Source organism: Gavia stellata, chromosome 20 (assembly GCF_030936135.1).
Source record: "Gavia stellata isolate bGavSte3 chromosome 20, bGavSte3.hap2, whole genome shotgun sequence".
Lineage (NCBI taxonomy): Eukaryota > Metazoa > Chordata > Aves > Gaviiformes > Gaviidae > Gavia > Gavia stellata.
The window spans coordinates 7,731,566-7,758,407 of NC_082613.1; the positions used below are offsets into that span (position 1 = coordinate 7,731,566).

At 37.4% G+C, this 26,842-nt stretch overlaps 1 protein-coding gene across 1 annotated transcript; it reads right to left on the reverse strand.

Annotated features, from left to right (window-relative positions):
- Positions 1–23,817: 23,817 nt before the first annotated feature.
- Positions 23,818–26,842, reverse strand: PFDN4 (prefoldin subunit 4). The gene is made up of 4 exons (XM_059827296.1): positions 26,819–26,842; positions 25,677–25,784; positions 24,537–24,680; positions 23,818–24,202 (listed from the first exon to the last, which is right to left on the reverse strand). Exons 1-4 carry the CDS (start codon positions 26,840–26,842, stop codon positions 24,071–24,073), a joined length of 408 nt encoding a protein of 135 aa, XP_059683279.1. The 3' UTR covers positions 23,818–24,070.

The window sequence follows — 26,842 nt, forward strand, 5'->3', positions numbered from 1 at the left end:
TGGTCAGAAGCTAGCCACTGAAGTTCACAATTCTTTTGAATAAAGCCTAATGTGCTTAACTTCATGCTAATACTGCCACTTCCCTTTTTGAAGAGTACTTTTTTGTACATGTAGATTGTAGCAGGCACAGTAGGACTCCCAAGCGGACTTGTTTGAGTCACTGGGGTTACACAAACACCTTATTAACTTGTAGTCAAAATTGATGTACTCAACATGATTAACTTGTAGCTCCATTACAAAATGCTTAAGTAAAAAAGCAGAATAGCCGTTCAAACAGAAAAGGGTTTTTAAAAAGGAAAAAAAATTAAAACTTTAAATAAATGGAGATAGATGGGAAGGTATTTGCTTTAACCCTGTTGTGATTGCACTGGTACAGAAACAAGCGTATTGTAAAATAGATTCAAAATAGCTTCAGAAATTATATCGGCAAGCCTTCTAAATTCAGACTAAGAGCTGTTTGGCCAGGCCAATTTCTAGCTTAGAAACAACATTTAGTTGTTGTCTTTTCTTGTCCAGTGCAGGCGTAACCTCTAAGAACAATAATCTGCTTCAGTTATTAACTGGACCTAAGTCATGAGTCAGCAAAAATGTCACACAGTTCTGTCCTGCATTCTTAAATGATCAATGTATCTAAGAATTTAAACACAAATTATTCTTTATGCTCTCCTACGAGTTATTCAACACTACTAGGTCATCTGCAAACACTGTAGTGATCCTGCTATGATTAGTTGCACACCTTTTTCCTGTCCTTCCTAATCTATAAATTAACAGATCCAACATGAGATCAAAGGCTTTCGAAATGATCTATCCAACTCTGATGCTTGTTAAATGCGTGATGAAACACCAGTTTTCAGTTCAAAGTAGGCCTTCCATAGTATGGAAGCTATTTTAAAGTGTTAAGAATTTTTCTTCAGTGTCCATAGACTATAATAATCATGAGAAGCAGAATTACGTTCTTCAGTGTATCTATAAATGCAACAAGTGGAAATTGATGGTTTGTTTTTCCTAGCTTTTTTTGAATTTTCTGAGCATCCTGTGTTGCTAACACCTCTCTTTCAAGTTCAAAAAACTTTGTTAATTTAGCTATTGAAATTCTTGATGGTCTTCAAAACTGAACCCAAGGTAATGGTTCTCTAGTTTCTGATGTCATTTAGTTACTCTGGATCTGCAGCCTCAAAAATTCAAACTGAGACTGTTTATGGAAAAAGTAATTTCTCAAGGCAGCAAATGCTTTATGACTCGGAGTTGGTGCAAAAGGCTGGTGTGGAACTAACAGTGCACTCGGTGCTAATTTAACAGTGAGAAGTGAGCTCAACTCTTTGCAAGTGTAGGCCAAGCACTGCTGCAGGAGAACTGATCCGTAGTAGAGCAGTCTCTTGTTGATCTGAGACTGTCTATGCTCTGGGATAGGGACCCCTACGAGAGTGAAGCAGGGGCAGCTCTTACCTGGTGGGGCTGGACCTCACCATCTCCAAGAATTTTACAAACCTACCATACCTTGTTCTTTGACTTTCTGTCTTAACAGTGACAAAATAATATCTATTATGCTTAACAGAACAAAACAAGAGCAGTATAACCTGTTTATTTTCAAGATGATACTAATAGGATATTATTCTGTTGCTCTTTGTTGGAAAACATAAGGGTGTTTCTTTGTGGAAGACACAGCTTTTTCTTTATGGCCTTTTTCTTACTCGGGCCAAGTTGTCATGTGCCTAGGAATTCTGTAAGGCATTTAATCATTTTTTAAAAAAAAAACCAAACCCACTGTGAAGTATTTGGAAATCTGCATCACGTAACAAGTTATTTTTTATCCAATGCTTAAATGTGTTTTCCTTGGGCATGTGGCAATGCTAGCTGAGTGGTACTCACTGATATTCACAAAGTTGAAGAGAACTTGTAGTTCTTGCATTATATGCTATCAAAAAAAGGACATGAGGTATGCCCCTACTTTTTATGAGGGAAAACAATCTTAAACAGGTTTCTCTAAGTTCAAGAATAACGTAACCAGTTTTGGTATCTATAAATTCTGTCAGAACACTTACCAACTTTTTTATGAAAAATGAAATGCTTGTTGCTTGTCTTTTTGCAAGGTACTACAAAGATTTGCTATCCAAATTGCAGTAAAACTAATTGGAAGTCATTCTGGAAAAGTTTTAATTAAAAACAGTATGCAGCAGCATGAGGAGTGAAGGAAGACATGGAGAGTATGGTCAGGTATGTTGACTGCAGTTTTTTATACACCTTGTGTTAGTGAGTTTAATTGTTCATAGAAAGGATATTAACATTTTTACCAATCCAAACAAAAAGCAAATTCATTAGTGCCATGAGAGAATAATTATCAGATCATCCACAGGTAGTTATGCAGCTAATGACCTGAAGATGGGAGTGTAATTAAAGCCTTCACTCATGGGCTTCGCTCACTCTAATATCCTTTCCTGTCTCTTCATTTATGTTCTATTCATTAAAACTGTACAGATCATTAACTCATTAATAACCACAGAATGCAAATGCAGTGAAGTAGAGTGAATTTAATGTCTCCTTGGTTGTGAAGTATGTTCCAGTGCTGGGGTGATAATTTTTTACAACTGCTATTGGAGTGGTTCTGTCAATGAAAGAAGCTCCTCAAAAAAAAAAAATTATTAAAGCTAACTGGAATTAATATTTCACTGTTAAATAGCAAACCCAGACAGCAGACAAGTAAGGGAATGAACTGCTATTGTCAAAGGTACATTTCAGAATGTTATTCTCCCTACCTTCTTGAACTAAAGGGCTGTTTCTAAAGGTACTGATCTTGCCCTTTTTTCCTTATTGTAATATAGGAGAAACTACCTGTGTCTTTTCACCGGGATTATCCCATTAACAGAACTCTGCCAAACATGGAAAGAGGTTAGGCAGAAAAACTTGTGGAAAAAACAGAATGATTTATGCATAATAATTAGTTGCATAATATACGATGTGTCAGAAGGTTTTTTCCTCAAATCTGAGATCTGCTTGGGCCAGTTGAGGAGTCTGTTAAAGACAAGCACCTTGCCACCTGATCCTGCAAACCCTACATTCACTCAGCTTCCACCTAAGTCACTGAAAACCTTTTCAGTCAAGAACTAATAGTAAAAGACCTTATAAAGAAAACACTATTTCAGAGCTATTTTATTTCCTCTTGCTATTAAAAGTCCCTTTGACCAGGAGATAGACTTAAGATAACTTCTAGTGAGAAGGGTGGCCTTGCAGATGGCCTTCAAGAGACTTGGGGTCAGTCCTTGGCCATGTCATATTTCTTCTGAGTATCCTTGCCTAAGCTCTTGAGGGCTAGAATTTCAAAACAGCTCCACTCTCGCTGTCCTGATTTCAGGAAAAACATCACTGCTTAATGGGAGGTCTTTTTATACTTTTTTGGTGACCTTTAATTTTTCTATGCCTCAAATTCCAATCTTTAAAAGGTAAATACACTGTTCACCCAGATCAGACTACTGGCCTTTTTCTAGGCAATTCAGTTAGCTTTAAAAGATTACTATACTTTTACAAGTATCATAGCAAAAAAGTTAATTAACAGGGCACTTAATCACATTTTTGGGCACCAGTACATCAGGTATAGATGTCATTTTCCTTAATATCCTCCAATATTTATATTTCTCAACACTCTGTAAAAGTACTGTTAATGGACTTGAGAAGAAGAGATAATTTTCTTGCTGAACCGAGTCTGTGTGATTAAGTGCTCAGTCTCTGGTAACAAATGAATGCAACAACCTTTAAATCCTTTCCATGCAGACAAATTAATGTATTTCTCATAATAATATTGCTGGAAATTTAGACAGGCCAGTGCATCTTTGTGACTTTCTCTGCATGAGCCAGATTTACAATGCTGCACTGAAAAAAAAAGAAAGGGCTATGATGACAAGTTGATAAACAAGTTAAAATAACGTAATTTGCACTGTGTCATTTGTATGCTGTCAGCGTACATATAATTCAAAAAATTACCGTGGGTAAATCCATTATAGGTCTGCTAAGTACTGCTGCTGGGTACATTGAGTCCTGATGCCTCATCATGCTTTATACCCGTTAGCAATTTGCATGGCAGATCTACATAGCTCTTAACTGAAAGATGAAAGTCACACTTCCTATTTCAGTGGTGCTGACATTTAAATTTGATGTCAATGTTACAGTCTCATCCTAATTTCAAAATCCCTTGTGCTAATAGTGCTTAAGCCTTAATTGCACATTTAATCATAAGAATTACAGAATCATTCTGGTAAGTTAGACAGAAAAAAAAATGCAATGGACACAGATACCAAAGCAAATCAAATAGGAAAGCCAAAGAAAAGAAGTGATTTTCTATTTTACAGAAAAAGTTAAACGTGTTTTTCAACCAATCGGCATGAATGGTGAAATATGAGATCCCTGTAAATATCACCTTTGTGCTGCTAAATGTTGTCTGCTTACTGTAACTAAATATCTAAAATTTCTCTGTTCATCTACAATTCTAAAGTGACTAAGGGACTTACATCAACTAAACTCAAGTAATGGATATGGAGTTTTGGGTAGCTGGCTGTGTTTTTTTAAAGCTCTGCACACCAAAAAAAAGACCCCACATAAAAAGTATTCTGTATTTGAAGGGAAAGACGGATTTTTAACATGGTAATTAAAATATTTTGCCTCTAACAGAAAATCAATCCTATCTACAGGCTCTCTGAACATAATGCTTCAAGACTCTCAATGAACTTGCTAAATGACCACAGTCACCAAGGAAAGAAATGTTTCAAAGTTTGTGAAATAATGAACTTAAACTGGAAGCTGAGATAGTCAAGAATGTTCATTGTTAATGCTGAAATGTCAGAACTGCAATTTATGTATCAGTGCACGGATCTCGTGCAGCATAACTATTTTGAGAAAAGTCAAAATAAGATTTTGAGACAAAGTCCATAGACATTAGAGAAAGTCTTACTACATTCGTTACTCTAACACATTTGTTATTCACATTTTTTTATACAGTGAAAGTCTTTTTGTTAGGTCCATAATGCCTAACAAATGAGACTCTGATTTCATAATTAAGCTGCCAGCTATTACCACATTGTTAGAACTGGGCAAAAATAGATGTCACTTTTTCAGAAAAAGTTGCCCTTTTCTCACTGAAAAGTGATTTGTTCATAAAAACTTTAAAAGCTTTTTACAAAGAATCCAAAAGTATGAAACTGATCTGGAAGCTGACCAAAGACAGGATGAAAGACACAATCTAATCCTGTTTCTGACAGTGGGAATAGGTTTGCTTTTGTATCCAGCTAAATTCTACAGTCTACACTCAGAAAATTGATTTGACTACTTCTAGTTTGACTGCCATCAAAACCAAATTGATACTATGGGGGAAAAATAAAAATGACAAATTAAGATGTTTTTGACAACAAAAACTGTATGTTTGTTCATGAACTGGAAGCAGAAACTACTGATCTTTTGATATTCTATCTGATCATTACAGATGTTGCTATTAGCATTCAAGATAGCAGCGCAAAAGCAAAAAGAAGCTCAAAGTGGAGAGCAATGCTGGATTACGGTAAGACTAAAAAAATTAAAAGTCTAAGATGCAAGTTTTCTTTCAGGTTTCAGAAGTGCATGGTGACATGTGAAGGGACCTCTCTTCTCTGATAAGCATCATATTGTATTTTGCTGCATCTTGAGATGCTGCAGTTATCAATGGCATTATAGCGATAAGTACTTTTGAATCACAGACAATACACTGTTGTATTGCATCTTGGGTCATCAAATCCTGAGAAGTCCAGTGTATGAATAGCATTCGTCCCTTTCCGTGATCAGGCGTAAGTTGGAAAATCTTGGAACCTCTGCCTTGTGAACCTGTCAGTTTTCAGCGCCATTTGCTTTGATATCAGCTATGTGTTGCTGGACAGACCAAACCATGCCAACATAAAACTGCCAACACCAGCATGCCCTCTTTGCTGTCAACAATCCCCAGCTGTGTTGATGTCAATGTCATGTTGCTTGAGGTTGTGCTTCAGTATCCCTTTGAAGATTTTCATCTGACTGCCCTGCTGCCATACTCCCTCTTTTAGTTCACCAAATAACACCTGACTTGGCAATCTTCTAAAACTGTTGTCTTCCATTCCAGACAGAAGACCAGCCCAGTGAAGTGTGCTGTAATGATCACGGTTTCAGCTCCCTGGAAGACTGCTATGCTCCAAAATGATTTAAAAGAAAACTTCTTCCTACTTCGAATGCACAGTGTGGTAAGCAGATGAAATCTCTCCTGAGCTGTATGCACTATCAGTAGCAAATCTGTGCCTTCTTGTATAGAACATTAGATAAAGCATCCACTTTGCAGACCTTTAATTTAATCTAGAGACTGATACCATATTGCTTCCAAGCTTTATTTCTTAAAAAAACCCCACAAAAGATGGACAGGCTGTGTTAATGATATTTGACAGCTCTTTGTCCAAGAGAACACCCTCCAATAATGTATTTCCAAAATAGCAAAAATTTTCATGGCTAACATATGTTGTGAATTAAAATGACTAATGACAGGCTGTGATATAAAATGACACGCATAATGTCTTTTTTCCCAAGTGTATTATGAGTCCGTACCTCTCAAACCAAGCTCATAATCAGCCTCATGATTTTTTTGTGTACGTGCTTGCTTCTGTGGGGCAGTTATCAGCAAATCAATGTGATTCAGTGCTTGTAAAACTTCATAGTCTGTTCAACTGTATTCACAAAACAGTGCTGGCCCATCGATGATACAAGGATCAGCTTACACCATCTGCCAGGCTTTCTGTCACACAACAATCTCATGATACTGTCACAGCTACTCATCTTAACTTGCTGTGGGCGCTTTCCTGGCTTGCATCTGATTCTGTCTCTGGTCGCATTCTTGAGAAACAATCCTCTCCCTCTTGGGGCATGCTAAAACCCCAAGGCTCCTGAAAGGTGTTTTCGATTTTTTTTCTCGGAGAACCTAGCTTGCAGGTCATTGTGAAAGTCCAGGTCTTGACAGTGGCAAATGCTTTGGTCAAATTCACTGATAAGAAGAAACAGAACAGATACACTATTCTATACTTTTCTGAGAAATACCTCACCGGCTCAATCTTTTCTGCATTTTAAGCCATATTATGAGACAAATAGCATGTACTGGACTATATTATTCTCAAGAAAGCGTTCTAGTAGTGTGCTATGCAAGACAGGATAATTTTTGCTGCCTTTTCTTTTTTTTAATTGTTAATGGTAATGAAAATGGCACTTCTGAAACCCTGCCTTTCTGATGTCTTCCAGTTTGGGGAGACAAAGCAAGCCCTGGGAGACCATTCTGAGGAAGTAGAGGGATACATACAACTAACAGCACTTACTGATGGGATACGTCTCAAGCGAGGCACCAGTACACTGCATTTTCTAATAGATTTGTATATCTATTCGTGTGTTCATCCACTCGATTCTTTCTTAGTATTTGTCAAAGTTTTTACTGACTCTGAACATACTTGACTCTTTTTGCTAGGTCTTTTATTCCCTCTGACAGCCCAGCAGAACCTCAAAATGAAAAGCTTTTGTATTATTTATAAAACTTACGCATAGATCCCCATAATGTTACCTGAAGCTCCACAAAGCCTGTGGTGGGTTTTCTTCATTTATAACTATTTTATAACTCTTTAACTGTTCGCTTGGCTTGGATTAGGTATGAAATAGGTTTCATTTGGGTACCTGTCTAGCCCAGCGTTGCATACAGAGCCCTGATTCTAGATCAGTCCTTTTCTTCTACTCTTTATTGATGACTCTTCATAAAATCAATCTGGGCTCAATTTTGCTCTGACACTCATGAGCTATGAAGTAATCAGGAGCTTGCAGACATAAATCAGGTAGCCAGGGCTCACTGTGCATTCATTGTTCATGCAACAATGGTTTGAGATAAAAACCCAGATAAAACATGATACAAGCTGTAGGATACTATACTCTTGGCAACAAAACACCTTGTATATCATCTTTGTTATTTTTAAAGGTCAGTGAATGGGACCACACACACAATATTCAGAGGTATTAATGTGCCTAATGTCTCGCTTATAATTTTGGTACCTATCTGGCTGTAAATATAAAACAAAATATTTACAGTAAACAGACACTATTTGCCTGATCCCTGCTGCTGCTTAATACTCGCAACTCTTACCAATTTCTGGCAGCTGAAGATGTTTGATGTTTACAAATGCTGAACAACTCTCCTCTTTTTATACAGAACTGAGTTCCTGGTCTGGGAGCAGATCCTTAGCACCACTCAGAGAAGTACCTAGGCCACAAACTCATGTGTAAAGCTCTCACATAATCTAGGTAATACAGATCAAGCAGCTTATGTTCCTTCCCCCAGATAGGAAGAAGTCTGGAACTGGACTGCCAGAAGGACATATAGAGCTCAGCCTTCATTCAGCTTTGATCTCCTGCTGAGACCAGCCAGGCCAAAACACAGTATGGTATAGCCCCAGCATACAATATTTCTGTCCAGGGTTTTGAAAAACTTTGGACCTATTGCATATATGTCATGCAATTTTTTTATATGTACAATATATCTGATGCAGTCAAGAATGGTTCTGTTTAGTGCAAACGTACAGAGCTTCCAACAAAAGCCGGACTTAACTATGCACATCTTCAGCACAAATACCTCTAAGCAACAACTAGCATTTCCGCTTACAGTGGAAAATGTCTGAGACTTTCGAACATAAGGCAGTCCAGTGAGAGCTCCTGGGTGCATACAGTACTATCTCACATTTCCATCTGCTAGTTCTATCAGGTCAGACACAAATTCTTCAGACAATTACTGGACAATTTTTTCCAGCAGAAAGACGACACATCTAAAACCACTAGGCATACAACCAACTTGCATTTTTTTTAATTTGAAGAAGGTAACACCTAAACTTGACATGGTTTCTTAAGATAAAGGCAAAGCTCTATATTAGTATTCTGGTATAATCTTGCAAAAAAAGAGGAAGAGCAGCGTCATCAATTCTGTTGTCCTAGAAGTCAAAAGCAGGCTGGAGAATGGACAGGTCCAGCATTGTTCTGGTCCAACTAACTATTTAATCACTGAAAGAATTTTAATGAATGCCGTAAAAAAACCCCACCAATTATCACCTTGAACATAAATGTTTTGTTTGAATTATGCAGTAAAAGCAAATAGAATTACACCCTTGTTTTCCGAATTAAGTAGTGAGCTCCAAAACCACCTTTTTTGCTTTGCACCTGCCACTCTGTATCAAACAATCAAATAACTCTTAAATCTCATCAAATGAACTCCCAAAGTCATTGAAGAGATAATAAACTAGGTTACAACACTCGTCTGGTATACAGTTAAATGTCTTTCATATATCTTTAAGTGGTTATTAATCTCTGAATTAGTTTAGAATACATTAACCTTCAAGGTAAATTAGATCAATCAAGAAAATGACTCACAAGACTAGGTCTATCTTTTTTGCTCAAATTTGTAGTGTGTGCCAAGAATGAAACAGCAGTGGGGAGAAAACATTCACATGCAGCTTTTCCCTGAAAGTATGACATTCATATTCTTCTTGATGCTTATGGATAAAGTTGTTCCTTAGGATAAGAGGAATCAATGACCAGATGAGAACAAAATGTTTACAATTGTGCTAAAGGGGAATTACGCTGTGAATGCAGAATGACATGAAACCCATGAAAATTAGGTGTAATCATATCCTCAGCTCAATTTATTTTCCACTCTGGGTTTATTTTAGCCTTGTTCACTTTAATTATAGGAGCGGCTGAAAAGCTTATTCTGTTCCATTTTGCATATGGCACGCAGTCCAGACATTTGTCACATTCTGCTTCAAAATTACTTCAATCTTCAACTTTTTGACTTCAGATCTTACAGAAAAGAGGTACTTAAATACTCACATAGGAATGGACCACCATTACAGTTACTATACATAATGTCATGCTGTGCATTGTTCTAAGAACTTATGAATTCAATGTTTAGCCACTATTTTCTAAAGGAATATGAGAATATTAACACTGGGTAGCAAGAAAACTAACCTGAAGTCAAGTGTTTTTTAATGTGAATGACTGATGGTGAAAACTTTGTGGTGGTTTAAACTAATGATTTATTTTGCTCTTGCAAAATGCCATGCATAGTTACCCTGGCTTAGCTGACAAGTGATAAGTCACTGAGACAAACTCAGGCTCCTATGTTTGTGAGAAGACAGTTAACTATTTTTACAGGATACTTCAGATCACAGCAGTGATCAGTGTCACTATTTATAATGCTATATTCCAAATCTATACTTTAAATCCTTTGCTATGAGAAGTGTCACAAGAGATGCACCTCCTCTAACTGTAGTTGGTGAAGCACAGCTTTTGTGCATAGTCATAACACACTGAAAAACTGAAGGAAACTGATATCTTGAAAACCTTTCCTTTGGCTGCTAAGGGGATTATTCTATGAAAACTTCAAAGACTGCAGTTTGCCTTGACAACAGAATATCTAGGAGCATGAGATTTACAGTGCTGATAGATGACATATAAAACTTGATGTGTTGCTTTACAAATGGACGAAAAAATCTGAAACATAAATCAGTCCACCTTTTAATACCAGTATAGCATGCTCCAAGGTAAAAGAAAATACAGATAGAACTTGCGAAGTGAGATCTGAGAGCATGATGGAAAGAAAGGAAGTAATACTGAATATGGGCTCTGATTTGCAGATACTACATATTAAACACCTGACTTAGGAAAGCATCTTGCCATTATCAAACTTCTGAAATATTTGTATAGTCCTATTGTTTTCCAGCTCATAGGCTGGGATTACACGCACTTTTTGGGCCTTTGTTGGACCAGAATCTACAGCTGGAGCCTGCCCTTCTTGCCTCTGGGGTATAATATGGTATAACCCAAGTTGTCTCATTTAAACCATTCCTCCAGTCTACCATTACTTTCCAGCAGGGTCAAGAGCATCTTGTGTAAGGCAGATTATGCTAGCCCCAGATGAATGAGATGAATATTTCTCTTGTCTTAGAGCATCGTGCCCTTACGGTCCTGCAGAAGACCCACTGAGCAGACTGAAGGGGAGCCAAAGATTTGCGCCGTGGTTGCCTGCAACAGTACCACTTCCTTGAGACATTAGTCATATCAGTTGTGAAGAATTTGAACACAGGATGGTGAACCCTGCAATGGAAGAGGGAGATCTAGCTACAATAACTAATTCCAGCTTCTCTTCAGCCTGTGTTTGTGGACTTCAGCACAATAAATGCAGGCAACCAGATCCTGTTTTGGGCAGATCTCTAGAATATTACAGCCATTCAGCCAGCAGGGCCACAAAAATCTGTTCCTCAGCTCTTCCTTCTGAGCTATTTTGCACCTGCTGAGATAATGTTCCTACTTCATTCTAATTGCAGAGAATTGAGTAAAAGCTTTGTCCTTGTGCATCTAGGAATAAAGACAGACTTTCAGCAATCTTGTTGCAATTAAATACAAGCGTGAATGTGCGTGCTGTAATTAAAAATATGTCTGTTTCTTTAAAATAAATTGATTTTAATTGGCATTCTAATTGAAAGCCTATTAAACAGAGTGATAAATGCTATCTGAGAGAGTATTTAAAATCTTGACACCTACATGATGCTTTACAAACCTCTGAAAGTGTTGACTAATTCACCCTCGCAATAGCTGAGACAGATAAGTATATACATCTAGCTAATCTGAGGAGGAGAAAAAGAACTGAACAGAAACGCCATTAAAAAAACTACAATTTATTAAAAATTTTCAAAAGCATACTAATTTTTGGTTAAATGTTAAAATGATAAATTAAGCTTTTTATATTCTTACAGCATCCAATCAAAATGAACAGTTACTTCTGTAGTGAGTCAGAACGCTGTCCTGAAATGCCCTGTGCTCATGATAGTGTCAGAAAGGCCACACCAGCTTAGCTTAAAAATCCTTCTAGCCATGTCATTCCTTTGAGAGCAATCCATTGTGGTCAAAACAAAGATGAGTATGAGAACAGAACTAACCTATGGCAACGTTTTCTTTGTGTAGTCCCTCAGCCTGGAGAACTGTTGCCCTGACTTCCTCAATCACACATGTTATTTTTCAAATTTTTATGTAAAATATAAGAATATCTTCAGTCAATTACTTGGAAATTATCTATCTAGAGAGAAATTTTCTCTTTCCTCTGTCAATGGTTGGCTTATGCCTCAAAACATGAAGTTATGGTAAAAGTTGGACTGACTCTGCTGATATTACGTATGTTCTGCAGTCTCACTGGGAATTTGTCCTAATTCTTCCACTTATAATACTCTTACCTTGGAGAATTTGGTGGTGTTCCTCTGGAGGTTGCCACTGTGAATGAGTTTATTTTCAGGAATACTGGTAGCTATAAGAAAAGAAGCAAATTCAAAGCAAATACAGAGCTGCCTAGACAGAAATCAAATGTCAGATGAAAAAGCAAAGTAATTTTAACTAATACCCTGATTCTAATCAACTTAATGGTTGTTACCATACAATCGTTCCAGTTGGAAAAGACCTTTAAGATCATCAAGTCCAGCCGTTAACCTAACACTGCCAAGTCCACCACTAAACCATGTCCCTATCATTCAAACAAGATCCATAGCATGAGATTTGTGTCCAGTTAAGCAGGTTGCTTTACAAACCTCTCCTATTTTTAATAAAGCTGACACGACAGCATTGGAGACCAAGAATTATTTAGTGAATTTCTTGAATAATTGGTTAAATAAAGTTACTCTATTAGTGACCAATTTGCAAACAGAATGGGAAACAATGTGAATAAACTGTTCATCCTGAATTATTTATTCAGTTCTAGTAACTCTTTGCATGGGGCTGCTTTTCTTCATCTGTGTCAATTTTGAGGAGACACATTATTAAAACAGCACATAATTCTCTATTTACCATAACTGAAGAGGCAAGTTAATGTTTTCTGTCATCCTATGTAGTCTCTATTGAAATGGCTAATGGGAATATACCAAAACTACTTTATGTGCCAAGAAGATTGTTTGCAACATCTTTGAATCCTCTGTGGGTAAACTGTCCAGAAAGCTATGTCAGTACACGTCAGGCAAAACTTTCACTGAAGTTTTAGAATACACCTATCCCTGCTCCTGGTTAAATGGCTGGAATTCATCCTCTGCTGAGGACATAAGCTAGATTTCAAGGAGCTTGAGGTCTCATTTGGGTTTCAAGTCTTGACCTTTTTGCATTGGTAATGGAGGAATTATTTAGTCCTTCCATGGGGATTTTCATTTCCATAATTTAATTTTCCAAATTCTGTACAATGGTGTGAATTTTCAGCCCCACACTTACTTACACAATCTGCAAGCAGACTGTGTTTAGTAACAGAAAAGAAGTCCCTCCAATAAGGTTTATCCCTTCCACTTAAATCCACAGATTTCAGTTCTAAGTTATCAGACGAAATTACTGTAAAATAGATACCTCCAGTGGATTTAGATTCTTTTTTCTTAACTGCAATTCTGGCCCAAAAATTACTTTTTCATGACTCATTCTTGGTTTGGAGAATGTTAGTATGTAGCTTCACAAAATACTTGGAGAGTTGCTGTGATGTCCCTGGGATACAAAGTATAAATATTTTGGTTTAGTGAAGCTTCTAGCACTGATTGGTTCTTTATGCAAAAGATAATCATAAAAAGCCTATCTGAGACTAATGGATGCAACCTCTAAAAGAAGGCCAGCAGAATAATAGAGCTTAAACTTCTCTCAGTTTATAAATCGCACTGTACTCAAAAGGATATGCTCTGTGTGCCTGAATACTTGTCTGTCTTCAGTTTCTATGAACTAGTTCAGATACAGTGTAACACAATTTGAACCTCCTCTGAAGAGTAAACCTGAAAGGATTAGTGTATAAATGTCAGCATGTCTTCACCTTGCTTCCTCTTTTAATGACTGCCGTACCTAGCAGGCTCTGGCTAAAAAACAGGCATCCACATCTCCAGCTCTTCCAAATACACTTTCATGCTCAAAATCCAGCTTTTCTCAGTCCAGATAAATGGCTAGTTGAAACCAGGACAACTATATGCACTTTTTGTCTTTAGCTACAATAGACTGGACACCACAGCTGTCTGGGTCTGTTCCACTCATACTGTTACAACAATTAAAGGAAAAGAATTTTTGTCTCCTTCAAGTCTAAGAAACAATAATTCCTTTCTGTTTTAACATTTTGCAGGCACTAGGGATAGATGTGTTTTTAGCTGTACTGTATACTGCTTTGGAAAGATAAGCATTCCAAATACGTGCTTCACAGAGCACAGAGATGAAATAAGATTAGCTCTTCTTAAAAGGCAGGAGAAAAGGGAGTGGGGGAGAATAAAGAAATCAATTCCAAAGAGCTACTAAAAATTCACTTCTTCACCTGAATAATTACTTGTGATATCCTCTGAAATACCAGCGTCACTCTAAGGGGTTTATCATTTGAAGTGGCATTTCCATGGTAGCCAGTACTATGACTATAATCCCTTCCAAGCTTTTAAATGCTCTAATAAAGCTCAATATCAATAATCAAGGAAGGAACAGTTGTAGACTTTACTGTATTTTTTTCATCTCATTATTCTTTATAAAATGGCTGTGTCCTTTCTTCTTACAGTAATGCTGCCTTGCCTGCTGATTGTACCCCTTTTTAAGCCACAGGGAAGAAAATATTATTAGTAATGACATGTGTTTTTTCAGATTTTCCATTTGTGAAAAATAATAATAAAATCTCAAAAATTACATTGCATAGACATTAAAAAATGTATACATATGCCAGTCACTTTTTTTTTCTGTGTTTGCCTGTTCTCTTAAGAGGTAAGACCAATCACTGCTTTTTTTTTTTAAATCAGTATTTCTTACAGGCTTTGGTACTAATTTTGAGTCAATTTTAATACAATATCTAGGAAAAATGTAAACTATTTTCTTAATGCAAATCACATCCAACTTTTACAGACTTTGAGTTAAGGACATTTGCTTCTACTAAGGCAGAGATCTTTGCATGTGTGGTCTAACATTCACCACATTACAGATAGTGGTAAAGTTTATGTTTCATTCACTTCCTTCCTCTAGCCTAATGTGTCTGGGGCACTCAATGGTTTAGCAGACAAGGGTCAACTCTAATTCATTAGTCAACAAAACTGAAATGTTAACCACAGGGAAAAGTGGGCAGATTGTTGAGGATTTTCCCGCTCCGCACTGCTGTTTCTGTAATGGCTAAGATCATATAAAAGGCGTGGATGTCTGAAAGTATCATCTCTTCTTGTTCCCAACTACAATCACAAGATTCCCTATAAACTCCGTAAAATTCCACATCTATGTAAAACAAAGAATTCAGAGGGAACACCACAGCTTTCTCTGTGTAGGAGAAAGTCCTAATGCCATGAAATTCAATGACTTTTAATGAAAGTACTAACACCAACACAAAATCCCAAAAGACAACATAGGAAACAAAAATGAAACTTATTTTCTCATTGTGTTTCCATCCCTAATTCCACACACAGTGATTTTGTACAAATGCAACAGCAATTAATTCAGGAAATCTGCACAAGTATACATAAAAATGAAGCTCAGGTGTTTTTCCAAAACATTGTTTGTTTTTCCATGTGAGCTCAGAACCCCTTTAGAAAACACTAGAATGGAACTCATTAATGCACTGTGAACAGAAAACCCTACTGCATTTCTGTTGTCTGTAAAATATAGTATGTACATTTCAAACATTGCTGGTGTCACCTTTTCATAGCAAGCTTTAAGTTGGTTCTTAGATCTTTCTTACTCTGTTGCTTCGAAATGAACCATAGTATCTGTGAAATGGAAATCATTCTATTTTTTACAGTTGTTGCAAATATGAAAATTTGCTTTGTGGCTTAAATAAATTGTTCCTGTATAATTATGCAGACTACTACAGCTCATTAATTCAGTTCTACTTCACAACCAAAAGACCGAGACAGCAGCATTTTCAAAGCTGAACCAGAACTTTCTCATTTCATTATGCTGATTATCAGAATAGAATGTGACACAATTTGGTTTATATACTTCAGCTAGGTGTAAGTGGTACATTGATGTGTAACTTTGTGGCCTTATTTGAAAAATAGTAAAGAATAAACTTAGATGTACACATTAATGAAAAGGCAGTCACTGGAAACAGCTGTGATTTTTCAGAAAAGTTACATTTATGGAGAATCTCTCTTATCTGCTCCTTTCAGAGTTCATTACAGCTAAGGGGAATTGATTTATTTTGCCTCTGAATTAATCACTTTTTCATTTTACATTATTTTAATTGTATGATTAATTTGTTTTTCCAATTTGTGAATTATGTTCATTATCTTACCATCTATACACCTTCATTAATTGAAATACAAACATTTCAACATGAAGCTACAGGTCACCATGTAAGCAGAGAAAATTAAGAGCCTAAATACTTATTTTTCACTGTGCTAGGAAGTGTGTGAAGTATAGCCAAGCCTGATCCAGACTTCATTATCAATGCATCAAAACTACTGTGGAACAAAAAGCAAATTTTGTATTCTCCATTGCAGTACAAATGAAAATAGCAGGTTACAAACAAATTACTCTGAAAAATTTCCTAACTTCTGTATCAACTTTGACATCAAGAAGAACTTTACCTTTGAAATAAGAGGGACTTAAAACCAGCATTTAAGGAGCAGAGGTAAAAAGCCTGTGATCTTTCTCCCACATGTCCTGTTTAGGATAAGGAAAGCTTTGCAAGCTATTCATATTCAACATGAAACCTCAGGAAATTCTTGAGATAATTCCTATGCTAACCACAAAGTTACTGCGTGTTGTCATAGCAGCAGGCATCAGTTGAAGCTTCATGATGATATTTAATAAATCTTTGCTTTGATGTAAAATGAAATGCAATTTTATTTTATTAGATGTTTGTCATATCAAATATAATGACAATAAAATTATGTGTCAAGAAATTCTAGCCAGTGACAATAAATAAAAGTCAACCTGATGTGAAATTCTTGCGCTCATGTCACCAAACAGCATTATAAATACATACAGCTACTTAGCAGTCTGTTGTCTGGAAAAGCGAAAGCATACAAAGCCCAAGCTACATGTAAAAAATGCAAAGCACCTGATAAGTGTCACTTACAGTACATGTGGCTGAAATGCAAAATACTGGTTGGTGAGCATTAAAAGTAGTATGAAAGATCCATGTCTCATTTGAGATAAAGGTGGCTACCACAGTAGAAACAATACCATATAAGTAAAATACCAGTTTTTTTGAACTTTGTTAAGTTTGACAGCTACTGTATACAATGCAAAGCTCACTAGAAACTTGTACTTTGTGCCCTCTAGTTACTTCTTATTCAAGAACTTAAAAAAAAGAAAAAACCCCACAACTAACCAACACATACTTGTCTATAGAGTATCGTATATCCAATTCTTCATCACATGGTACAAAGTACCTGCAATAATGAGGTGCCAGACAAGCGACTGTACAGGTAAACATGAGTGCTATAATGCATTCCTTCACTATTAATAAATATCGCTATCTCCTTGCTTGCTACATCACATAGGAATGAACTGCAAGGAGGATCATCTGTGAGAGAATAACTGCAAAACCTCTGCAATGGTGATCTCTCAGTAACATCTGCAAGCAGTCATTCAGCTACTCCATATCACTAATGTCCAAAGCTGAAGGGTGAAGAGAACAAAGAAAAACATCCTCAACTGTAGCTCCATCAAATGTAGAACTCTACAGTTCATTTTGCTACCACTTTAATGAAATCAAAGTTCATGACCATAATAAAATGTGTAATCATGGCCAAAACTCTTCTACAGTGAAGTCCATTTTGCTCCTTTTTTAATAATAGTAATTCTTAATATTTCTATTTGTCTGCATATGCGCTGTAGCAGCATTTTCTGCAAAATGCATAGTGTACCAACACGGTCCCATCTGCTTAGATAGTCTACACATATTTGTATACTCCTTCCTTGCTTCAATAAGCCTACCAGACTTACTCTCTGCTGCAGTGGGAAAAGTAGCTAGGGAGGGGAGAAGGAGGTAGAAGAAATGCTGCAAAGAGGTCTGCCTTTGTGAAGGATCTTGGCCACAAACATGAAATGAACAGTTTGCTAATATTTCTAACTATCTGCAGTATAATTACAGATACAGCAAGGACTACGCATGACTTCAACTACTGACTTTGAGGGAGATGTTTGTGTTAACCTACCTAATCATGTATCTGCTTACAATTCTTATCTCCTAATGCTGTTTCTTTCATACAAACAATTATATGAGCCAAGGAGGGGAAAAATGTACTCTCATCCTTAACATGATTTTGACTTTGCACCTCAAAAGAAAAAAAAAAGAAAAGTAAAATGGTTGGGGCACATTTTACAGGAGGTTTAACACAGCTATCTACATAAGCAGCACAGGAGTTGCCAGGATTTCCATCTGGGGCTGACATTATCCTTGCTTCCCTCATCAAAAGTCAACCACTATAAATGCTATCCTGAACATCTCAAACACATCCATTGCTCTTCTTGTCAAGAGCATAAGTTATCATAATGTGTTTGTCTTAGGTAGCACATACACGAAAAACATACAAACACTTCTCTAACCCCTACAAAGGAAAGACAAGTCTTACATTTAAAAACTTCCCCAGAGGCTTTTTGAGAGCATAGACATGTCTAACATTGGTGCTGGGACACATTTTCAAAAGCAAACTAAAGCTTTTGTAGATCAACTTTTAATAGCAGTATTAAGCAACTGGGGAAGAAACAGCTTTCAGAACAGAAATGAAACTGAAAGTTTTATTATTTTCCCCCGAAGTGTTAATAAAAAAGTCTTGGGCATAGAGTTAGCATCAGTCCTTAGCCATGTGCATTGAGATTAATAATTTTTATCTGAGTTGATTTACTGCTATTGTGTACCCAAAGGCAGACAGGTTTTATACTTGTGTGCTATAGGTTGTTGTTGTTCAATGACTAGCCCTTACCAATCAGTCTGGTTTAATTCACACTTCTATCCAGATACTTAGTAGACAGTAGAAATTTCAAATGTAATTATTGTTTTTAAAAAGTTGCTAACTTTACCAGAGCACTGTAAGTCTAGTATGTACAATCCTATTAGCTACAGTTAACAAGGCAAGAAAATCATCCAAACGTGATGACATGATGGACTTCTGTACCATGCTTGAAGGGGTAAAACTTGACAGAATCTAAAACACCACTAACAATGTTTTTCCTCACTTGCGCTGGGCTGTGTCGAGAAAGCAAACAGGAAATTTTACTAATAGCTTAAGGAAATGGCCAGGTGCAGTACTGGCCAAGCCTGTATTTCAACATCAAATACATCTTGTCTCTCCTCTCCCTGTACAAGTGGTAACAATGCCAGACCAGCGGTTATCCTGAAGCAATCCTTTGATGAACTTGCATTAGAACCCTGCACCCCACCACTCAGCATCCCCAAATGTGGGGTTTGCTGGCATAAGTATAGAGGGCTACCTAATGATACCTGCAGGTTATAAATGGAGATCAAAGTCACAGTATACTAGCCACCCTTGGAGAACAACAGCAAACAAAAGATTTTTGTAAATATGCAGTAAATGTCTGATGTTCTGCTCAGGTTTATAATTTTTTTATTACATCTCTAACAGCTGGATGCAGTCCCCCTTAACTGTAAACCTGTTTCATCGCTTGCCAAGGGAAATCCTTCATAGCCTTTTATGCCTGTGTTCGGCGCACTGCGTGCTGTGCAGTCCGATCAGCAGCTAACGTTCAATTATAAAATAATTTGTTTTTCTGTATGACTCATACAATCAATGTAAGGACAAACTTGGCTGTAAATAATTTCTGTCAGGCCTTATCATGCCTATATACATCCACATTTTTTTCTCTTTCATGAATCAGACTATTAGAATAACATTAGTTAAATTATCTGAACCACTGACTCATGCAAACCAAACTACTTAATTCTGTTGCTCCTACAGAAAATATGGCTTTAGTATTCAGCACTCAATCTCTTTTTGCTCTTTGAAGTGATAGTTAATACCACAAAATTATCTGTACTTCGGCTACACACCACTTCCTATAATTATTGAACAATTATCAATCACATTTATATTATGGAGTGTAATGGTATCCAAGGATCTTCTATACAAAAGCAATGAGTAATAATGAATGTTATCCTAGAGATCATCATGTGGAAAACATTTTTATATCAGCTGGCCAGATACAGAATAACAAACAAGCCCCTGAAAATATATTAAGTATAATAATTGTGCCCTACTATGTTTTACAGTTTTTAGTAGGCTGCTTTGAAAAACTGGTTAAGTTATGTCTCCTTGACATCATGCACTGAGATGAACTATATTTCACTGGCTGCAGTTTTGCTAGTTTACCTGCTTTAATTGCTGCAACCAAGTGAAAAGCCAGCCACTGGTGGCTCTACGACTTGCAAAACAAAAACAGTATGGAAATTGTATTTTAATACAAAGATAGTGATTGAATTAGCTATTCAGCTCCAAGAGTTGATAAGAGATCATTGGCCCAATGCTCTAAACGAAGCCCTGAGATTAAAGTAACACTTAGCGCTTTCATGGTGGATTTCATATTTGAAGTGCTTTACAAATGTGACTCCCCTGACAATACAGAGTGACAGTAAACTATTTGCATTCTGACAACAATATTAAAAAATGTATATTGTCAAGTGCAGTTAAGTGATTCACGGCATGTACAGAGATGCACAGTAGATCAGGTTTTTTTCATGGACTTCTATTATCTGAACGAGGTAACTGTAAGGCAAACATTATTCGAGATAATAGAAGTTTCCAATCTACCAAAAAAAGTACTTAGAAGATGGGGTGCTAAACAGAATAAACACCAACTGAAAAACAATTGCATACAATCACAAGGGAGGAGAAAGGTTATTAAAGGGAATAACTAAGACTCTGTCAAATACTTCAAGCAACTTATGGATGATCTGCAAACTTACTTCTACAATGACAACTTAAAAACAAAGAGTTTCCTGTACGTTCTATTTAAGCATATAAAAATATCAAAAGATAGCCTAGGACAGCATGTTCTGTAAACTACAAAAATCTAGAGACCAATCTGAAAGAGTTTGTTGGGTAATTACTTGCCTGACTTGCAAACACAATTGTCCAAACCATACAAGGAAACTGGACATTACACGTGCAAAAAGGCACCTAGATTTTCAAGGCTACATGGACATATAATTTGTAGTAAGGACTAAACACATAGGAAAGAAGCATCATACACATAAAAGCCTAAACTCTGTTAGTGCAGGAAGGCCTAGTGAAATGGCCTAAAATATATCAACACCATGATAACCAGAAAAAAAGAAAGAAAATTAAGGGGATGGTGTCACAAAAAACCCCCCAAAGGAATGAAATCCAGCACCAGAGAGGAAAGACCTTTGGCATTCACAAGAACACTCTAACAATTGTCTTTTTCCTAAACACCAGAGCTGTATATAGATAATTCCACCTCTAGGATACTAAAGAACAGCAGGGATAATGCACACACTTCACACCTTGGCAGCATTCTCCCTTTGGGTCCTTTACTGAACTAAGGTCCTCATTGGCTTTATAGCTGCCACTGGCATCACAGTTAAAACTTACTAGCTGCATTCTTCTTTTCCATAATGAAGCCATATTCACACTATGGCCTACCTAGAAATCACAATCATTTTAAATACCTGCAGTCTGCACAGCTGTGAATATGCTCAGAACAGCAGTCACTTAGCAATGCGTTTTAAAGTGTTACCAACCAATTAATGAGAGCGTGATCACTGCAACCAAAGTTTCACTCCAGTGAAACCGGCAGCCAGCCCGCTCAGCCTTGGCATGGGCCTACCGTCAAAGGGGCTTCCCAGTTCTTTGATGCCACCTGCTGGATACTTCTCCTTATGGATCAAACTCCATCACTAGCTCAGTTTTCACCTGGAAAAAGCCTTTCACATTTTCTTTGGTTCATAATTATATAGACAAGTGCGTTGGATGGTTTACTTTCACACACCAAATGAATGGTTTGGCTATTCAGAAAAAAACCCAAGATACCAGCACCTCTTAAGACTGTAACCTTGCATTACATAGCTCTCAAACTGCACTGTCCTGAAAGACAGTTTTAGACCAAGAGCTGAACCTAATAAAGCAGGATAAGGCAGAGCTGAGTCACTTAAGTCCACAATACTCATATCAGCTGCTCTCAAATAAATGGCCACCTTCTTTTCCCTTTAGTGCCTAAAATAACACTGATTGATCAGTGTTCTGAGTAGTTTGGTACCAAAAGCCTACCTAACACAGAAAACTGTATGGAGGATTCAGAAACTATGTAGAGAAACACCTATATCTCCTTGAAGGCCCAACACACTTGATTTGCTACAAGCACCAGCTGACAGATAGAGCAGCAGAGTTGTCATGACTACCATATCCACATTTTACCTAAGAGCAGCTGAAGTATTCACTCAGGAAGTAAGGAAAAACTCAAACTCTTTCCTGAGGCATAGGCTTGAATTAAAAACACAACCAGTTAGAAAACAAGGTTAAAAATCTGTACAGTTATAGCCAGGGTATTTGTACACATGTCCAGCAGCAGAAGCATACAAACCACTGGAATTCTACTGAAGAGAAACTTGGGAACCACCAGGGCTAGACAGAACATTAGCACAGCTTTGAGATGTACAGTTGATATACACTGTATGTAATACACGTGCTTGTGCTGAGAAGACAGTCTTCTCTTATGGCTATGTTAAATCTTACATACAATGTTAATAAACCTATGTAAACAACAATGTAAGCTACAATGCTGTAATTCATAAATAACAATGCACTGGTGAGATCCTGCTCAGGTGTACTGAAAATGAAGTTCAAAATCACTACGCTGTTAAAACTACTTCAATAATAGAGAAACCAAGTGGGGTTTTTCTTCATCCACATTCACGCTGTCTGAAGAAGAGGTGCTACACAATTGATGTATGATAGGTAGGTATTAATCACTTTATAAAAATATACTCATCTCACACTCTGATGATTTACATTAAGAACAATGACTGTAGATTAGTATTTGGCCAGCTGAATTCTTTGTCCACACTGTTTTGGAAAATAGCTTAAAAAGATGATTTAAGTATGCTAAGATTTAATTTTTAAAAACAAAGTAATGATGAGCAGGTATTTCCATGGAACAATACATTAATCAAAGCAGGCAAAAGTCCAAAAGCAGAATTACAGTGAGACAGTACAGAATTTTTTTAAGGATGTAAGGAGTCAGCAAATTAAGACATTTAAAAACTACATTCAACTCCAGAGTGATGCAGACATAGTTCCAGGGATTGATGCTGACATAGCAAGATCATCTCTGAACAATGCTGACAGTAATTTGGTATAGAAACGTGAATTTAGAAAACGATTGTTCAGGAAAATTAGAAGTTAAGACTCACCATTCTGACTTAGAGCATCTTTTGTGATTCCCGAATACAAAGTAGTAAATGACTGAATATGACTGGGACTCCAAAAGCTTCTCTTCAATACCAATGTGACCTTTAAACAGCTCTCCTTTCTCCCATGTCAACTTGTTGCCACGTTGTGGACTGAGCTAACAGTGTTTATGCTATCTGAGCTACGACTGAAAGACAAAGGATAGATTTAGTATTTCCAGGAGGGCTGCTAAAAACAGCTAAATAGTATTATAGTTGAATGTGAGATCATGCCCTATATGTTACAGAGAAACTTTCAGCAAACAGCCACTACAGTGCAAATCAAAAATTCCCCATTTCTATTGTTTTTTTACTTCAGTTATTTTCATGAGTGGAAAACAAGACCAAGGAACTACAATATGTGCCTGACTATTACTTTAATAAACAATGCAAATATTCCAATCTTGATGCTTTACCAACAGTACGAAGCTAATGCTTTCCTGAACAAATAAATAACTGTAATAACCAAAATAAGAAAGCTCTCATTAAATAGATGGAACCTAAAACAGGAAAGTAAAAAAAACCAAAATAAAGTGGTGGATTTATTTTTAAATGTAATTGAAACAAAGTTATCAAAACATTTAATAAAACAAGGAAAAGTTGTATGGTATATTTAGAACACCTTTAACTGTCCTCAGCCTCAAGATTTATGTTATTTCCAAACTTTGCATAGAGCTGAACTTTCAGGTCAGATAACACCCTCTGAATTGATTCCACTCGAGATTCTAACGTTTCAATTTCTTCTTGTAAACTTTTCTGAAAAAGAAAAAAAAAATCAACTAGTTATGTAAAACAAAGTGAGTCGTGTTTGTCAGCAACATGTAAACAATAAAGAGGTACCTCTTTGCCAACTTTTTGCCAAGTCAGGCTGTAAGACTTATTACAGGGCCAAACAAAGGCTAGCATGACTTTGTATACTGACATCCCAGTTATGATTTACCGTGCATGCACATTGCCCTCCTCAAATCATAAATCAAACACGAACTTTAGAATGTAAAAGGTTCAAAGGATGAACATATCATCCCATTCCAATGCTCATCACACTATAGCAGCCAGTACAGTAAAGGAGCTCCCTTTCTCCCAGACAAACCTTTGCCGCCTCCAGCATCTCTTGTGTCTCTTCTTGGGAATGACTAATGAAGACATCTCCAATTTGGTAGGGTATCAGAAGTGAATCACCATCATCAAGCATCATGATGTCATCACAAGCATCTTCCAAATTCTGAAGTTGTTTCTATTTATCAAGACATAAGAAGGTAGTCACTTTGTACTACGTAAATTATTTCAATGTATACATTGTCACGCTATCAGTTGAATAATGAACTCAGTGAGTGCGCATTTTGGGCAAAAATCCTACCTGCCAGCATGGTATCAGCATGTTTAATAGAACAGTTCCGGAGCTGTAATTTAGTATAAGTATTGAATTCAGTGGAGCTGTACCAGTAGAAATTGCTAGTCAATACTCATTCTCTGTCATTAATAGGATAATCAACTGTCTAGACAAGGGAAATATAGCTAATTCAAATTTCACTAATATCTAATATGCTCTTAAGCAGGAATTTTTAATTTAGCCAGAGAACAGAAAAAAAATAATAAATAAAATGTCAAATGATAATTACTTTATTGCAAAAGTAGGATTGCTTAGAGTCCCAGCACCTTAAGCCATCAATGGAACATCGACATAAAAAGGCAACATTTTTTACAATATACATATCAGGCAAAGTAATTACAGAAAACATTTTGTGACAGTACTAGCATTTTTTTAAAACTTGGTAAAACTTCTTTGGAAATGCTATGACTGATGTTGAAGGAAAGTGAATTAAGGAAAGTGAATTAATACTAAAAAAGAAAGTTAGAATGATGTATCTTCTTCAGCCTAGCAAAAGAAAACCTCTGCGCTCATAACAACAATCTTGGTCAACACATCAAAAGAAGAACAATCTCAGGCAGGAAATTTTAAGAACACTACAAACAGCCATTATATATAGACAATGCTTCATATATGACAACTAAGGAGTTCTAAGAACTGCATGCAGAAATATACTGCTGGCCTTTATTTCTCATGACTTCTTTTTCCACTTTAACGTTCTCTGGCTATTTTCAAAGTATCAGAAATCCCATATTAGAACCAAAGCATTACGTACAGTAATCCACAGCCCCAATTTTCTGTGTTACAGCTGAAAATTAATTCAGGGCAATGAAGAATAAGTGATATTTGAAGCAAATATACCTTTTTCACTTCTATTTCTTCTTTCAGCTCTGTGATCCTGCTCGTATTTCTTGCAAACTTGTTAATTTTCTGTTGATCTTCAAAAGTAACATTGACATCTTCTGCAGCCTGCAAGGAGAGGAGGTCAAAATGAAGACTTCACTTCTTACATTAACCTGAATCTCACTACAAGACTACTCCTACAAAGCTTCTGAAAAATAGTCTTACAGCCACTACATTCTGCTTATACACTTGATTCCTTAAAACACTTCCTCAAGGACATCAGCTATACCCACATTTAGCTGGGCAGAGGCCTTGGTAATATCGAGTTAAAACACCAGCTATCCATGGCATCCTAATCCCACAGGTTGTTTCCTTGACATCACAGACAGTTGAAACAGACACCTCTGCTTCAAGATCACTGCAGGGTACAGCGTAACAGGTCGATGTAATCTGTCAGCAACATCATTTTATACTCATTGGTTAGCTGTGAAGTGCTATAGTGCTACAGGAGATGTTAAACCCACTGAGCGCAGACTCTCCCTGACTGACCTGTGGAGGTGGCGGCCGGGGCTGCAGCAGGCGACCCGCCGCTCGACACGGGTGGGGTGCCCTCCGCTTACAGGCAGTTTGTGCGGCCAGGAAGAGCTTTTAGCAGCTTACAACAGACTGCACCAGCACAGACTCCACAACGTCAGCGTAACCAAATCCGCACTTGCACGTGTGATAGCACAACAAGCGTTTTCGACAGAGCCAAGATAACAACGCCAGAACCTTAATCCACGGACAAGCGACAAGGCAGGGCCTAACCCGGAGCAGGCCTGACCCTGCAGCGGCCTAGGGAAAGCGACCATCCCCCTCCGGCCCCGTACAGGGCTGCCGCCCAGAGGGCTGCGTGAACGGGGGGCAGGCGCTCAGGGAGGCACCTCTGGGGAGCCGGAGCGAGGGCTGGGAGGCGGCGGGAAGCAGCACTGAGGCGACATGGCTGCGCTGCCCCAGCACCGAGAGACGACGGCCCCCAACGGCTAGAGGACCCGGCCGGTCAGCCCGCCCGCCTGCCCCGGGATGCAGCAGAAGAGCTGCACCCTCCTCGGGGTGAGCCCACAGCGGAGTGAGAGGCCGGGAAAGGAAAAAACCCCACCGTACCCTCCTCCCACACTCACCGCTTTCTTCATGGTGGCGGCCAT